This window comes from Papaver somniferum, chromosome 2, assembly GCF_003573695.1.
Source record: "Papaver somniferum cultivar HN1 chromosome 2, ASM357369v1, whole genome shotgun sequence".
NCBI lineage: Eukaryota > Viridiplantae > Streptophyta > Magnoliopsida > Ranunculales > Papaveraceae > Papaver > Papaver somniferum.
This window is the reverse complement of record NC_039359.1, coordinates 203,392,736-203,409,186: the sequence shown is the minus strand read 5'-3', so window position 1 is coordinate 203,409,186 and position 16,451 is coordinate 203,392,736. Positions and strand designations below refer to the sequence as shown.

Sequence of the window (16,451 nt, the reverse complement as noted above, 5' to 3'; positions counted from 1 at the left end):
TTTAGTAATTGTATAAACTTTAGTTCTTTAGCATTAAACCTATTAGTCATCCTAGTCAGTTTATCTGACTCACTTTGTTTAGTTGACTTAGTCAATCTGACTGAGTCGACCAATTGTCCTACTGAATAGGTTTGACCCAGTACTGACTCAGTAAGCCTTGACTGAGTTGGTTTCTTTGACCATTTGACCAGGACCTTGACTTGACTATGGACTTAACTGTTAGTTGAACCATTTGACCATCATTGACCGTTAGTTGACCCAGTTGGGTCAACACTTGTGTAATGGGCCGAGTCTAGTGGACTTGGGCTTAGTGTTATATATTCTTAGTTTGATGTTATGGACTCTTTTAGTTTAAACTAGCCTTTGGCTTCTTCTACGAATTTGTAGATATTCATAAGACTTAGTTTTGGACCAGAGAAATAACTTAATTGAGTTAATAAACCTTTAAATATGCAAGAGATGGATAACGAAGATGTGTAGAACCATAAATGGGCTTATAACCATTAGATAGACTTGTATGATTCTTGTGTGAGCCATTTTGGCTAGTTTCTTAGACTTCTTGTGTGATTAACAGTTAGTCTGTATTAACAATGATCGATTCAAAGGATGAACCAGTGGATCGTGGATCTCGAGGTAGGCGTGGCTTGTCATCAAAAGAGGTGGGAATACATTTAACTCTTTTGTAACCATTATTGTTTCTTTTACAAGAGTTTATGTTTAATAAACTCATGCATTGTCTGATTGTATATTCCATGCTTTACTTAGTTTGCATTTCGATTGTTTTGTTGATTCTTTGAATCTTTCCAAGATTTGGAGAGGACCTGTAATGTTTTGTTGTCAATATGAATTGTTATGGGAAATGAGAATATCCACATGTGGTATATAGGATACGCTCCTTCACATTTATACCTACATGAATTCAGCTTTTATTGCTTAGAGTGGGTCATCATGGTCTTGGTGATATCAATAGCTAATGAGTGTGGTTAGCACGAATATTATACATTGTTGGAAGAAGGAGTTTGTCCATATACATGTTTGATCATTTCAGTGACTTGGTCACTTTTTAATGGTTGGGAAAACATTATTGTTTTCCAAATATTGACATGATTACTTGAAAGTTAAATGTTATTCAGGGATGATGGCTCACCCATTCTCACTTTCAGTTTCAGAGATAGATTAGAGTTGCGCAGCGAAAGCTTTGAGGCGTTTATTAGATTACTTTTGCTATGTTTATTATGTTGTATATTCTATTTGCAAACCATGACTATTGCATATGTATCATTTGAGAGAAGTTTTATATATATATATATATATATATATATATATATATATATATATATATATTTCAGATGCGGACTAGTTTTTTGGTTAAGTTCTGTAGAAATTTCTTATTGAATGCTTAAGTATATGATTTGGATTCTTAATGCCTCTGTATTTAGTTAACCTCTTGGATTAGTCAGCTGCTAGCTTTGGGGGCGCTACAGTATCACGTGGACACCAACTTAAAATATATGGTACCTCACTGGTTTGAACTTCAGTTACACTTGAATCTAAGAATATTAAAGAAGTAGTTTACCCTATAAGCAACTTATTTATTGTTTATGCTAAGGAGGTAACTTTAGCTTATGTTTACAATAATGTTAACTGCGGTAGTTAGATATGTTCTCATATACGTCATCTTACTATCATGAACTTAGGGTGCATTTGGTTTTATTTTGGCTGACTATGAAGCATAAAAAATTGAAGACTTTACTTATACAGTACCATAATATTTCCAATATAATGCCCATATACATTTATCATAGTGGCTATAAAAAAGATTAAGTATTGTTTTTTTGTGGAAAATAGGTTGTTGACCTAATAATAAGCTTCCTTCCGAATGTGTTAAAGCTCAAAACTGGAGGTGAGTTTCCTTATATAAGTCTTAGAGTTGTGATACATGCTTGTAATATATATAGAAATGTTCATTAAAAAATGTTGATGCATATTACACATTCTAAGTTCTCCATGTTATAACACAATTTGGATTACAAGTGGTCTACACATTGTTCAATCTATTAAGTCAGCCACTAAATGCTTAATTTCATTAGCATCTAAGTTTGTCAATATTGTTCTCTATAAACTTTTGAAATGCTACCCGATATTGATTTAGTATATCTTATCTCGTATCTCTTGAAAATGCTACTGCCTCTACCAACAGCTACCCATACTTGATAGTTTTGTAGCTGGCTAGCTGTTACTTATTTAATGAATAACTTTGTTCTCATAACAATGTGATTGTCCTCATGTCTATGGTCAAGTCTCTAGCTAAAAGCATCCAAGGTTGTTACATTAATGGGTATTATTTTTGTGGTGAAAAATATGTTAAAGAATTTGGTGAAAAATCACCTCAAGTTTTTGTTTTCTACAATTTCGCATTGAAAATAAAGGTTGTCTCGCTTTATAGTTGATTCTAACAATAATTTGTGTATTACTCATCTTCCCCAAGAATGACAATTTATTGTTAACGGGAAACTACTTATACGTATGATTAAAATGTTATTTATCTATATATTTTTTAGTTTGTGTAATTTGATTTTGTTAATACAATACTTCATTTGAATTGATTGCGATTTAGTTTACCTTATTTTTTCTTTCTTTTGAGAAAATCAGGGTATAATTTTGCTTAAAGTTATTCAATGTACACTTGTATTTCTAATGGATCAAGAAAATAAATTCTCAATTAGTGTATATTCTTTTAGAGACACGCATTAGTTTTTTGAGACAAAACTTTTGTCGTAGGATGGACGGTGTATTAACTTTTGCAGTTTATAGATGTGAGATGCATTTTTCGAGACAAAGCTTTTGTCGTAGGATGGATGTTGTATTAGCTTTTGCAGTTTATAGATGTGAGATGCCACGCGACCCTATCCAAAATCATGGACTATTTTTTAACTAATTATGGATATCAACTAAGTGTGATGAGATGCATGCTCCCCTTACTATTGTATAATTTGTGGTACTCAATTAAGTGTCAGATGCATGCTCCCCATACTATTGTATAATTTACGGTACTCAACTAATTGTGGGATGTTTCTTTTCGATTATCCAGGTTGTAACCATTATGAGTAATGGTGATGGGTGCTTTACCGCAGGGTGCTAGACATATCGCCCAATGGTACAAAATGATGCGACAAAAAACTTAGGTGATTTGTTCCCTAACATTTTTATAGTTAATTGTTTTTCATTGTTTACCTTTGACAGCAATGTACTTTTTTGGCATGCACGTTCCTTCTTACTTAGAAATTTTCAAACCTTCAGCTAATGAGGTTTTAAATCATGTGACAATGTAATAAGGATCTTGGATGTTTGAATATGATTGAAGACCCAAAATGGTTATATATACTAATATCCATGATTTATGGTATTTGAAGGCTCCAGGCAGTATCTCAAGAAATTATAATACAACTTCAAGGTTTACACATACATTCAAACTACTGGGGTTGAGATACTATTTACCGTTTAGTCTGATTATATAGGCCTCTCTAAATTTGTATAGACAGACTATGTTATGATTATTAGGACTAACTTTATTACGAGGTTCCATTCTCATCAGGGAGAAAAGAGTTTTCCTCTGACTTTATTATTAACTTAAGTTGGTCGTAACCGAATAGTAGGAAAATAATAACCTCCTTTTGATCCATAAAGCCGTGACTTGGTCTTTCGAATTCTTTTGCATAACATTTTCTGCTCCAGAGTTGATTTTATTGCAAGTGTAATTCTTTTTGGCGTCTTATTGTTCGAGTTCACAAAGACTAGTTCTTTTCTACTGTTTCTTATCTCATAATAAGATGTTGTCTTCTCAGTATTGTCGTATGCAGGGTATCCTTATTCCTTAAGGCTAAATTTATATAACAAGAAGGTTTCTTATTTGATATGTTGTGTAGCTTGAAAGTTGAAACTAATTTAGTTGTCATTCCTTAATAATTTTCAGGGCTTTGATTATAATTTAAAAATTGTATAAACTGCAGTAAGTGCGAATGACATGTAACCAATATCCAAAACGTATGACTTATGCAATGACAACCAACAAGTGGCAGGGACTGTCTGTCAAAGTGAGATTGTTGGGTGCACAATAAAGAAATTAAGGTTGTCAAAGGCACTGACAACGCCTGAAAGCATGACTATATAATAGACATGTAGACGCATGGATGTTCGGAGGGTTAATGCTCAATTGTTAATTTGTTAACATATTCTAGTGCATTACTTTGTGGATCCCAACGAATAAAGTTTAGTTTCATTAATATCATCTATTTCGGTAACTACATATACTACATTAGTAGTCAGTTTCTTCATACTCTTTTTTTGAACCATTTTATATTAATTATTTGTGGTAAAGGACATAGTCACGGGAGTTGTTGCCCACGAACTAAATCTTAAAGAGACCCGTTTCACAAATTCTGATGTTAAACCATTTTTTAGTTATTTCAGAAAATTTTAATGTAAATGCCTTACAAAAGATGGTCTAAGGTTGGTTGGATTCAAATTTATTATCTTTGGTAGATTGTCCGTCGTATCTTTTCATATATTCATGAACAAAAATCTATGCAAGAAAGTTCAAAAATTTCATGCATATTAAAAGAAGAGGAGGTAATTTTGGGCTAAAGCTAGAGATAACACAAGCATATGACTCTCTCAGCTGGGAGTTCTTATTTCAAGCCATGAAGGCTTTTGGATTCTCAGTTAACTTTGTTAAATGGATTCATATTTTACTCAAGTCTACTAAAATTTCTTTTTTGATTAATGGGGGCCTGCTGGTTATTTTGGTGTGAGTAGAGGACTCAGGCGGGGTGACCCATTATCACCATTACTATTTGTCATAGCAGAGGATGTACTCAACAGACAATTGAACTCAATGGTCTTAACCAAGACTCTTATTCCAATGGTCAACATAAATGGAGTGCAGCCAACACACATTTTTTTTTGCTGATGATGTATTCAGCTTTTGCAATGGTGATAAAAGAAATGTAAGAAGACTGGTGCAAAAACTGAACGAGTATCAAAGATCATCTGGTCAAAATATCAGTTTAACAAAGACCAAGTGTTTTATTGGGGGGACAAGTGAAAGCAGAAAATTGCATCTAGCTGAAGAATGCAACATTCCTCTAGCTTCCTTCCCAAGACAAGTATTTGGGAGTAACTCTAATTCCTGGGAGCATTAAATCTTCTCATGTTTGGGAATGTGTAGAATATCTTCAAGATAAACTAGCAGGTTGGAAGGGTCAATTATTATCATTCCAAGAAAGATTGATTCTTGTGAAATTTGTCTTAAGCAACATACCAATTTACAATATGTCTGTTTATAAATGGCCTGCAAGAGTGCTAAAAGAATGTGAGGGAATAATAAGGAACTTTCTATGGTCTGGAGATCCTAATGTGAGAAAAGCAGTTATATTGAAATGGGATAAAACTTGCTCTCCATTATCATAAGGTGGTTTGGGCATTAAAAAACTTGAAGTTATCAATAAAGCTCTTTTAATGAAGCTCTACTGGAAGATTCTCAATGGTGAAGAGGAATGGGCAAAATTCTTTCAAGCAAAATTTAAGAACAGTAGAGGAGAGTGGATAACTTACTACAAGAAATCCTCCATATGGCCTGGTATAAAAATGGTTATAAATGAAGTTGAAAGCAATACAAGATGGCTAGTAGGTGATGGCCAACAAATTTTAGTTTGGCAAGATACATTGATAAAAGACAGACCTCTTTGTGACATATTCCCAGGAAATTCTCTTATGCAGTCTAATCCCAATATGAAGGTAGCTGAACTTTTAATCAATGGTGAATGGATTGTGCCTCCTGAGTTTTCACAATTTTTTGGTGCAAATGAATTGCATGTTGCTGACAGCACAAGTGATAGAAGAATTTGGTGTGATTCATCTACAGGTAATTTTTCTGTGGCTTCTGCTTGTGAAGTAATTAGAATGAAATATCCTAAATTACAGTGGACCAAACAAGTATGGCATAATAGTGTGCACCCTAGTGTTTCTAGTAATGTATGGAAAATAGTTAGGAGAGTGGTGCCATCTGATGATACAATGAAAAGAAGGAAGTTTCATATTGCATCCAGATGCCCTTTCTGCAAACAATCAGAGGAAACACTATAACATATTTTGTGGTATTGTGATTATAGTGAAATAATTTGGAAATGGCTTGGGGTGTTTTCCAATTTATAAATCCAACTGCCTTTGAAGATATTTTATCGGCGGCAAAACCAAAAAGCCCTGCAGTAAAGGAGATTTGGAGAAATGCTGCTTTCATTACATTGAAAGAAATTTGGTTCTCTAAAAACAGAGCGGTTTATGAAGATGAAGAATTTAACTTAGAGATGATCAAAAAAAGAATTTTAAAGCTCACAGCTGACAGTGATATTAGAATGTTTGCATGCATGTGGAACTCTTCTTATGATCTCCATATTATAAAAAAAATTAAGCTAAGATGTAGGAAAGTCAGATACCTTCGGGTCAAAGAATGCTTATTTCTTCTTCCTAGGAGGAATCAATTGCTAATGTGTTATGATGGTGTTGCAAGAGGGAACCCTGAAGATTATGGATTTGGTTTCATATGAAGAGATTGGACTGGTGATGTTAAAGTTGTTGCCACTGGTAGTTTGGGGATTGCAACAAACTTCTTAGCTGAAATAATGGTTGTACTATTTGCAGGTGAATCGGAAGTGACTAATAACTTTTTTAGATGTTTGTTTCAGAACTGATTCAAGTGCAGCCATAACAGCTTTTAGAAATGGGAAACTTCCTTGGATTGCTATCACAAGATGGAAGAGAATTTGTAGTATAATAATTTGGGAGTTTATACATAGCTTTAGAGAAGTAAACTTCTCAACAGATTCGTTGGCCAAAAAAAGTGCCAGAATGAATAAAGGGGATTGTGTAGTGTTTACAGGAAAACCACCTTTCCTCAAGAAAATTGAAATTCCTTTCTTAAGATATTATAGATTCTGCTAAGTGTCTCATTTGTTAGCCTACATAATAAAGGCTTTTGCTTCTTATTTTCTTTTAGCCCGAGGCCCATTTAGGGGTGTTTTTATTTTTTCAGTCTAAGGACCATATGGGCAATTTTGTATTGTGAATCTTTATTTCAGTTCTAATAAAATTCTTGCTATCGAGCAAAAAAAAAGTTTAAACATTTCCCGTTGTTGAGAAGGGATGGGTCACTGCATTACTTATATACCAAAGTGTTTACATGATGTTATTGCACGTAATAAAAGAGCGGTTTAGAAAATAAAAAATCTATTTTTGTGGATATGGCCAATTATATGTCGAGATGCACAAATGAAAGAAGAGTCAAGATGTTATTAAAGGGTAATGATACAAAACGTTTATCTTGAACTACTAACATGGTTTGGAGCCTCTTTTAAACTCGTTAATGCCCAAATGATGGTTGTACAAATTTTTGTAATCTGGAAGAATGTAATGTACAAATCATTTTTATTCAAATTATGAATTTGTATATGTTATTTATAAAAATGAGAGGGTACCAGGTACGCTACCAACTTTTTCATTCGGCAACCTGTATGGAAAATACCTAATACAATTGCAAGTAGATCAACTTAATGATCTTTGACAATATGTATGTAGAGTTTATATTGATATCTATTCTCAATCAGACAGTCTAAACTCAAGAGTCCATGAACCTTATTGTTAAGAAGAGTACTTGGACGATCCTAAATATCAGTATCGAAGATCAATCTAACCGTATCCAATTAATTAAATTAGAATTCCGCAAAATATGAAACTTGTTATCTATCTTTCAAGATACGAATTCTACAAGATCGAGTCTCGTAATCGATCACAATTAATATGGACTTATCTACTAAAATTGAATACATACTACTTGTGATATTCCTATTATAAAGATAAAAAATATAATAGGGGAAAGGAAAACACACAAGACACCGGAAGTTTTATTAACGAGAAAACCGCAACTGCAAAAAACCACAGGACCTCGTCCAGGTTTGAACACCGAATTTTATTAAGACGCTACAGACACTAGCCTACTATCGGATTCTGATTGGAAATGTAGTTGAAACTGAATTCACCCTCCTAGCAATTCAACTGTACTCGTGAGTCTTATGTCTCTTGAACCATGCAAGGCTCTAAGCAATTGATTCTCTTAGCTGACATCCTTTACAACTTAAGAATTACTTCATCCTAAGTGAATACTTTTTCTACCAATATGTATCTAACATACAAGCCTATTTGATTTCCTTTAGATCGAATAGATCAAGGCTTGGAAATATGTTTGCAATAGACAAATCTAGCAACCTCACAAATCCGGAATAACTACACTTAGTTAGATGAGAAGCTTGGATTCTTAACCACCTCTCAAGAACAATCATGAATGGTTTTCATTAGGTATCTATCTTGAGGAGTCAGAAAGTCTAAAATAAAAAGACGTTTCGATTTACATGTATCTCGTTCCTGAAAGAGATTACTAAAACCTCGATATCATAATAATAAGATCAGGATACATGAACCATCAAGGTAAAGATAGTCAGACCTGGCTTCACGAGTACCTAAGTGAAGTCTTTCAGTCGTAGACCTAATTATGTTTCTCATAGGAAACCTAGGTTAATGAAGGACGACTCTGTCAATTAACTAAGACATAAAAGTGCCAGGGATTGAATTTTTCATTAGAATAAGTCTCTCTATTTATAGATTTTCAAGACCGAGGGTTGCTTAGAATTCAAACTAAGATAACTTGAGAATCAAGTAAACACTTTCTTGTTTAGATAAAACTCTAGTTAGAGTTTCAAGTAAGCATGTGAGAAACTTGTCTAGAAATCATCTAGAAGAATACACATTATAGTCCGGATTCCAGAACAGTGTACAATGACGGTTCTTGCCAAATATGCCTTTCGAACTTGTAAGCAATATTGTGTTCATTTAAACACTTAAGACTTGAGTCATGATGCACATACACAATGTGTTTTAATAATGATCAAGGATGTCTTAGAGGTGCTTATGTGAGCCACAGCAATGCTAAACATATATATGAAAATGGTCTCTAAGCATTTGCTAATACGTATTGGGACGGTTTGTGAAACGGTTGGTGAACTGTTAGCCGGTTCGTGAATTTAGAGCGACACGGTTTGTGCACTGTTCAGTTATTCCCAAACTGTTCAGTTAAACTCAGATGTCTATGGTTCATGAACTATTTGTTATTTGACAAATCCAGATCACCATAATTCATGAACTGTCCCTATTCAGAGCTTTATGGTTCACTAACTGGGTTAATGAACCTACCTATATTCTGAAATCCATATATCCATGGTTTGCGAGATGGTTCGCCAACCTACCCTGAGTGCAGATTTAAATGGTTCTAATACACTCTCTTTTGATATTGAAACATTCTCATTTGTAATAGATACAAAATACCAATGCTTTGGTAATTTTCAAATGATCCATGTAACGAAAAAATAGTTTTTGTACAATAAATTGTTTCGAACTAAGACTGCTAAGGACCAAAGAATATCCGTTACTTAACTCATATTTCGAAATGTTTAACAAGACAAGCTTGATTTGGAATTTCTTCTCTGCAATATTAAATCTACTAGAAGTCATACAACGTAGTCTTATTAAAATAGAATGTTGACGCATGTGAGTAAATAGAATGGTTCAGTCTTCACATGCCTCTTTGTTGATGAAGTTCTCAAAATGTCTTCGTCGATCTTCAATCGTCGAGAGTTATTCGGTGATTTCTAATACTCAACTTCCAAACTCTATACCTAGTCCGATACTTGACTTTAATATACTATAAATCAAGATATAATTTTGTTTATCTAACATTGACCACAGGAACTTGCGAGTTCGAACAGTCTAGGACTATCCATTTTTAAGTTTTTTGGTTTGACTCGTAACACCTAATAATCAATGACATCTTAATTAAGGCGAACATTTTAGAAAAGATTATGGTGTTAATCTCATGTTCATTTGTACCCCGAAATTAACTTCTTCAACTTTTAAGTGCATATCATGGTATGTTGCAAAAAAACTATACAACCATCACGGAAGCAACCCAAAACCCGTGCCCTCGTATATACTGTACAGGGGGTGGATTGTGGGATTCGATTTTACTTCGAAGAAAAGACAGTTAGTCCAAAAGGGTCTTTGGAGCAAATGGATGTCTGGAAGAGGTTTGAAGTTGAGGGGTGAAAAGCAAAGTACCTATTCTTTCTCAACAAAAAGAAGAAGAAAAAGTATCAAATTTGGATCTAGATTGGTCAATAATATTCCTCCTTCTTTTCCTCGTTATTATTCCCCACTCGACAACAATGATGCATTGTTGTTCGATGACTTGCCTATCTCTCTGGGCTATCTGGCCTCTGGTACAAATTTCTCGTTCACTCTAGACCAGAGTCGCCATTAATTAGCTAAAAACTATTTCGTTTCCGTGCAAGCCTGACCGTTTATTCTCTTGGTTATCTGATGTAATTTAGAGATGCACGCATCCTTGGAGTCCAACGACATTCCAAATTTGCGAGTCTCTTCCTGTTTTGGACTCCTACAGAAAAAACAGCAGTTTTGTTTCTACACGTTTCTAGAAATATTAAGAACACCACATAACAACACCCCGAGAAAGAGTTTGATTCGATTTCTAAACATTCACCACCGCTTAAAACTTTTTACGGAAACCCCTAAAAGTAGAAGGGTAATTAGGTAAATTAAACCCAAAACCCTCGTTATATATTCTGAACTGAAAACAATAACAAACCCTCTCCTCTCCCCGCACCCACAGATATACGGCTTTTTTCTGCAAAACTCTTTCCTCTTCTTCTCGATTTTCTACGAGCAATCCGGGAGAATTTACCAAACATGCTTGTCTACCAGGATCTTCTTACAGGTATATTTCCCTATCTAATGGTTTTTCTTCATCAGTTTTTTGTTTATAGCCATTGATCTTTTATCATGTTTGTGGCTTTCTCTTTCAAATAGATTAAGAAGCTTAATTAGGGTTTCCTGTGAGATGGATTTTTGTTATTGGGTTTTTATAATACATGGGTTTCTTCTTATTTGATTGAATTATAGCGTTTCATTATGATTTTGAGTCTTCTCTCTGCATGTTTGTTTGGTTGATTGGGGGTTATTTTGAATCTTTTGACATCTATAATATGATGATTCTTGTTTTGGAGCTAATTGCTTGTGATAGGTATCTAAGTAATTAGAGATGCAATTAAAAGTTCTTAGATCTGAGAGAAATTACTGTTGTTTAGATCAGATCTGTTTGTAATATCTCAATTTGAATAGGGGGTTTTTATTTTTATTTTTATTTTTTTTGTGGTGAAATTCACGTATCTTCTGTGTGAGAATCAAAGCAAAACTCAGAATTACAGTCAGAATTACAGTTTGGTCAATATTTTCTTTTTCTAGATTTACTTATTATGATGAGATTAGATGGGGCAAGCGACCTTCTTACTGTCAAGCTTAATTCAATTCAATGTTCCCTCTAATTTTTGGTTTCTAAAATATGCCCCTGCTATTGGTTTCTAAAATATGCCCCTGCTAACTTTTGCTGGAACATGCCAGGTGATGAGCTTCTCTCGGATTCTTTTCCTTACGAGGAAATTGTAGATGGAATGTTATGGCAAGTTGAGGGGAAGGTTAGTAGTTTTTTGGCACGTTGTGGTGTTCCAAATTTCTAACTCAATATGTTAGGGAGTAACGTTTGATTGTTTTTATGATATACAGTGGGTTGTTCAAGGAGCTGTTGATGTGAACATTGGTGCTAATCCTTCTGCTGAAGGTGCTGATGCTGATGAGGGTGTTGATGACACAGCTGTGAAATGTGTTGATATTGTCGACACTTTTAGACTCCAGGTTTGTGCTGCTACTCCTTCTTTGCAAGATCGAAGGTATTTGTAATATTTTGCTTTGTTGAACTAATCTGTTAAGAATCTCTATCTGTAGGAACAACCACCTTTTGACAAGAAACAATTCGTTACATACATCAAGCGCTTCATCAAGACTCTTACACCCAAGCTGAGTGAAGAGGAGAAAGCAAAATTCAACAAGGGCATTGAGGCAGCAACCAAGTACCTTCTTCCAAAGCTCAAGGACTTGCAATTGTAAGGCTATTTACTTACTCATTCAGCTTGCAGTAGCAAAGTCTGTGACTTGTTTGTGCGAAGTTATTTCTTTGTTTTCATTATTAATATGTTATGTATCTTTTTTTTGGCAGTTTTGTCGGGGAGAGCATGCACGATGATGCTACAATGGTGTTTGCATACTACAAGGAAGGTGCTGCTGATCCCACCTTCCTCTACTTTGCCCACTCTCTGAAGGAAATCAAGTGTTAGGCCCTGAATGGTCTATTTATATTGTGTCCTTTTTCTTTTTCTCAACTTTTTCCTGTGTTTTCTATTTTTGATTTCTAGCCTGAGAACTCTGTAGTGAATTTGAGAGTATGTTCGGATCATGTTTAAATTTACTATTATGTAACGGTTTCAAGGAGAAAAAAAATTCATAATCTAAGTTTCAGTTTCATGGCTGATTATCTCTCATCTGTTCTTCCCCACAACCTAATGTTAGGGTTTTCTATGATGAGTTCCATTTACAAATACCTAAAAATCTTAGGCGTCCCTTGAGGAAATTTTATTTAGGTACGGAAAAACAAGCGAAGAAGTTGAGAGTTAGTTGCATTAGGTGTACCACAACTATGTTTGGACTTGCCACTAGCTTTTCTTGTCTCAAATATGAGATGAGGAGCTTCTCTCGGGTACCTGGTAGAGTGTTATGGAGTTAGGAATGAAACAAATCATGTACAGGAAATACAGAAAGGAAATATTTGAGGGGTACAAGTCTCTCTGTTTTTTCTTTTATCTCTGTAGTTGATTGTTCTAAACATCTCTGGACGTGACTAATTTCTTCTGCATAAGGTGCTGATTTGCTGATGAGGGTGTTGATTACCAAGCCCTGAAAGTTATTGTTGTCGACACATTTAGATTCCAGGTTCCAGATTTGTTTGTGCTGCAATTTAGTGCAGCGCGTTTGGATATGAATCTGCTTCTACTTCTGCTTTCTGAAAAAGCTGATTTTGATGCTTCTAGAAGTCGTTCTGAAATATTATTGCCAAACTGAGTTCTGAAAAGCAACTTCTGAGTGTGCATCCAAACACGCTATAAATGTATGTACTATATCTCTAATAATCCAAGTTTAAACAGACCCTCCTGTTTGTAAGGAAAATTCAAGGGCATTGAGGCAGAAACCAAGTTCACTCCACACAGAAAAACATTAGAGATTCTATGGTATGGCAATCTGGTTAAGGACAGGGAACGCGTTAGGCACCTAGTCATCTAATCTATTCTATGGTCAGAAAAAAAGGTTTAGGTTAAGATTTCATGCATGTAGAAATTCAAAAAGAAGTTACCATCCTAACATTTCTGTATCCCAATAACCTAACTTTATATCCCCCCAAAAGTGATTGATCAAAAAAGATATCCCACCAAAAGAAAGAAAAGAACCAAAAGGAACCACGACCCACCAATTAACTCTGTTTTTGTGTCTCACCGTACACCAAAGCTGCAGCTCAAGTGTTCCTGGGTGATGATTTGAAGAGATTCCTGCATTTTGGATTTAGATTTATAGTGCGGAAGACATAACTGGTAGAAGCATGTGTGCGCTGAAGGCAATCTTTCATGGGATTTGTGTGATTTGTATATACATAATCGAGATTGAAGCCCGCTAAAACCTTCCACCGGTAAGTACTTCACTGACGTCCAGAAGAAGAGAAGTACCCTTTGTTGCTCAACTGACATACCTTCTACAACCTGCAACAGGTTTATATATATTGTTTTAGACACTCTAATTACACTAGGAAATAGATAGGTAAAATTTCCAGAGCTTGGTGAAAAGAATTTGTTTAGGTTTCTTCATTCTATATGCTTATCCTATCGACAGAAGAAAAATCTCTCTATATCTTGTTATATTCCACCGAAAAACGTTTCCAACATACACTTAACCACATACACTAGTCGCAACCTCAAATATAGTAGAACTGATTAATATTGGGATAGAAGAATGTACCTTCCAGAACCAAACGATTTGGCTATCAGTTTTCTTGAAGCCATTATAGTCGGTGTGCGCCTTCCAGTCCTCCACACATATAGCTCTATCACTTCCATGCAGCATAAGATCGAGATCTTCATGCTCTAAACTCCGAAAGAAGAATGCAAGCAGGGATGGATCACAAAGAATTTCAGAAAAACCTTCCCCGAATTCTTTTACTTGATCTGAGACTGAGGTCACAAAACGATGTTGTATTAGGAGATTCACATAAGCTTCTCGGTTCTTGCTATTCAACGCAATGCTATTTCCTCCTGGAAGGAGCTCCACAGTTCTCCTAGATCCTGAATTTTCGATTTCTCTGACAAATGTTAGACCCAAAGCATCTGAATCTAAAATATCAGTATCCATTTCTAGAATTTTCTTGCAGCTCGAATAAAATAAGGGATCAGCATCTCGCACATCTTCCAAAGAAACAGTCTCTCCAGCCAATTGCAAGAAAAATGTGCGATCAAATAAGATCCCTACTTGCACTTTGTACACCAACGCTAATGCAGTTACCCGTCCAAAAAAGTGAAAATATTTAAGGTGCAGTGAGTTGACATCGGATGCTGGATTAGGAAAGAACCTTCTGAAGTTGTCTGGGCAAGCTAGAAATAGGGCATTGTGTGGATTGCATACTGCTTGACAGACCAAGCAAAACCACTCTCGCAAAACGCCAGGACCAGTCGCTCTCTCATTTTTAAACTTCATGAAAAGTCTACCACCAACCAAATCTTCAGCATCAGCTTCATAATATACTTAAATGATTCGGCCAATAACTGTTCCCTGTCAATAAGCATTTCAAACAAATGTTCATAATCATATTCATATGCATCTTTCAGCTCAGGCAACAACATCATCGTCAAATGCCTCCTAGATTCAAAAGATGTGAAATCCTTATGCTCAAGAATCCAACGATGACCATCACTTCTCCTTGAATTCTTAATGAGAGCGTTTAGAGCAATGTGCCTTGACCGCATCACGGATATAACATTTTTTTCAGCACCTTTATAAATTTTAGATAAAGTATTCAGTGCCTTCAATATATAAAGATATTGACCCCACCCACTCCGATGACTATCAATTGTCCCTCTACTTTTGCTGATCGAAATCTCTATGTTCTTCAAGCATACATCAATTTTTCCAAGCATATCTAAGAAGATAACATGAAGCGATCCAAGCTCCACAATATCACATAGATGTGAATCAGTCAAACAAATGCCCATCCTGCCTAACCCGTCCTCAATTGCTTTAGACAAAAGAATCAAGAAAGCAATAAAGGCACTAACATCACCGAATAATGACACTACAGCAATTTGTGGAGAATTAATACAAGATTCCAAACCCTTCATCACCTTACGTCCCAGCTCAGATACAAACTGACACAACCTCTGAATCACAACTACTTTTTTTAGCATAATCAAAGTATCTATTCTTCCTAATGGTTTTCAACATTTTCCTTAGCGTGATTACACAAGAAATATAAAGCCGATTCGGTTTAGATGTTTTACCGCAAAGCAATTTACAGAACTCTAAAATGATAGGACCATAATAAATATGCTGAGGGTTTAAAAAGAGTTGGATTGCCTTTTCAGCACACTCCTTGTTACCTGCAATTGGGGAAACAAACAGCATGACCAGACCTGCTGCTGCACCTGCAGATACAAACATCTGATTATGACGAAAACTACTGGCATCTGTCGAAGACATATCGATGAACACTCTAACATCATTAACAACATTCTTATTTGCACCAGGACGTTCATGTCTGCAAAGCCTGCCCGCTGTTAAGATTAACTTATTAACAACTTCCCACGTGTTCAAATATTCAGCAGTCCTGATTCTTACAACCTATTGAAGCTGCGAATCCTTCTGTATCGAATAATATTCTAGGGTTTTATCCATCTGAAGCTGTTTCCCTCTATAAATCAAATAACCTTGCACAGCTACAGGTATTCCAGTCTTTTCTCTAATCTGTTCATGAACAGATTCAACTGTATCATCACTATTTGCATGGATTACCTTTGTAGTACCATCAGAGTTTCTCACGAAGAAATGCAAAGACTTCGATGATGAAGACCCAACATATCTAGTTCGTTTACTACAGAAAGACACTGATTGATTGTCTCTATCAAGAAGATTGCTAGTCTCAGCATCAAAACTAGCAGCTCTTTTCATCTTTACGTTTACAAATTCTTTGCCGATCAGAAGAAGTGAAATTAAAAATTCCGCCAAAAAACGCCTATTTTTACCGACAACCTAAAAACTCTACCCAATTCTGTCGGTTTCTCTCTCTAGTTGGAAATTAACTAAATACTCCAGTAAATACCATCCCAGTCTACGGCAAGGGGTGA

General features: G+C 35.3%; 1 protein-coding gene, 1 long non-coding RNA gene and 1 pseudogene across 2 annotated transcripts; 2 read left to right on the top strand and 1 right to left on the bottom strand.

Annotated features, from left to right (window-relative positions):
* Positions 1-1,420: 1,420 nt before the first annotated feature.
* Positions 1,421-3,510, top strand: LOC113354402. The gene is made up of 3 exons (XR_003361859.1): positions 1,421-1,514; positions 1,849-1,903; positions 3,092-3,510. It is a non-coding gene; the product is annotated as an uncharacterized LOC113354402 (long non-coding RNA).
* Positions 3,511-10,744: 7,234 nt separating this feature from the next.
* Positions 10,745-12,554, top strand: LOC113350271 (translationally-controlled tumor protein homolog). Its single transcript, XM_026594390.1, has 5 exons — positions 10,745-10,897; positions 11,581-11,654; positions 11,743-11,871; positions 11,962-12,119; positions 12,233-12,554. Exons 1-5 carry the CDS (start codon positions 10,870-10,872, stop codon positions 12,348-12,350), a joined length of 507 nt encoding a protein of 168 aa, XP_026450175.1. The 5' UTR covers positions 10,745-10,869; the 3' UTR covers positions 12,351-12,554.
* A 704-nt stretch (positions 12,555-13,258) lies between these two features.
* LOC113354401 lies at positions 13,259-16,358 on the bottom strand (annotated as a pseudogene).
* Positions 16,359-16,451: the final 93 nt, after the last annotated feature.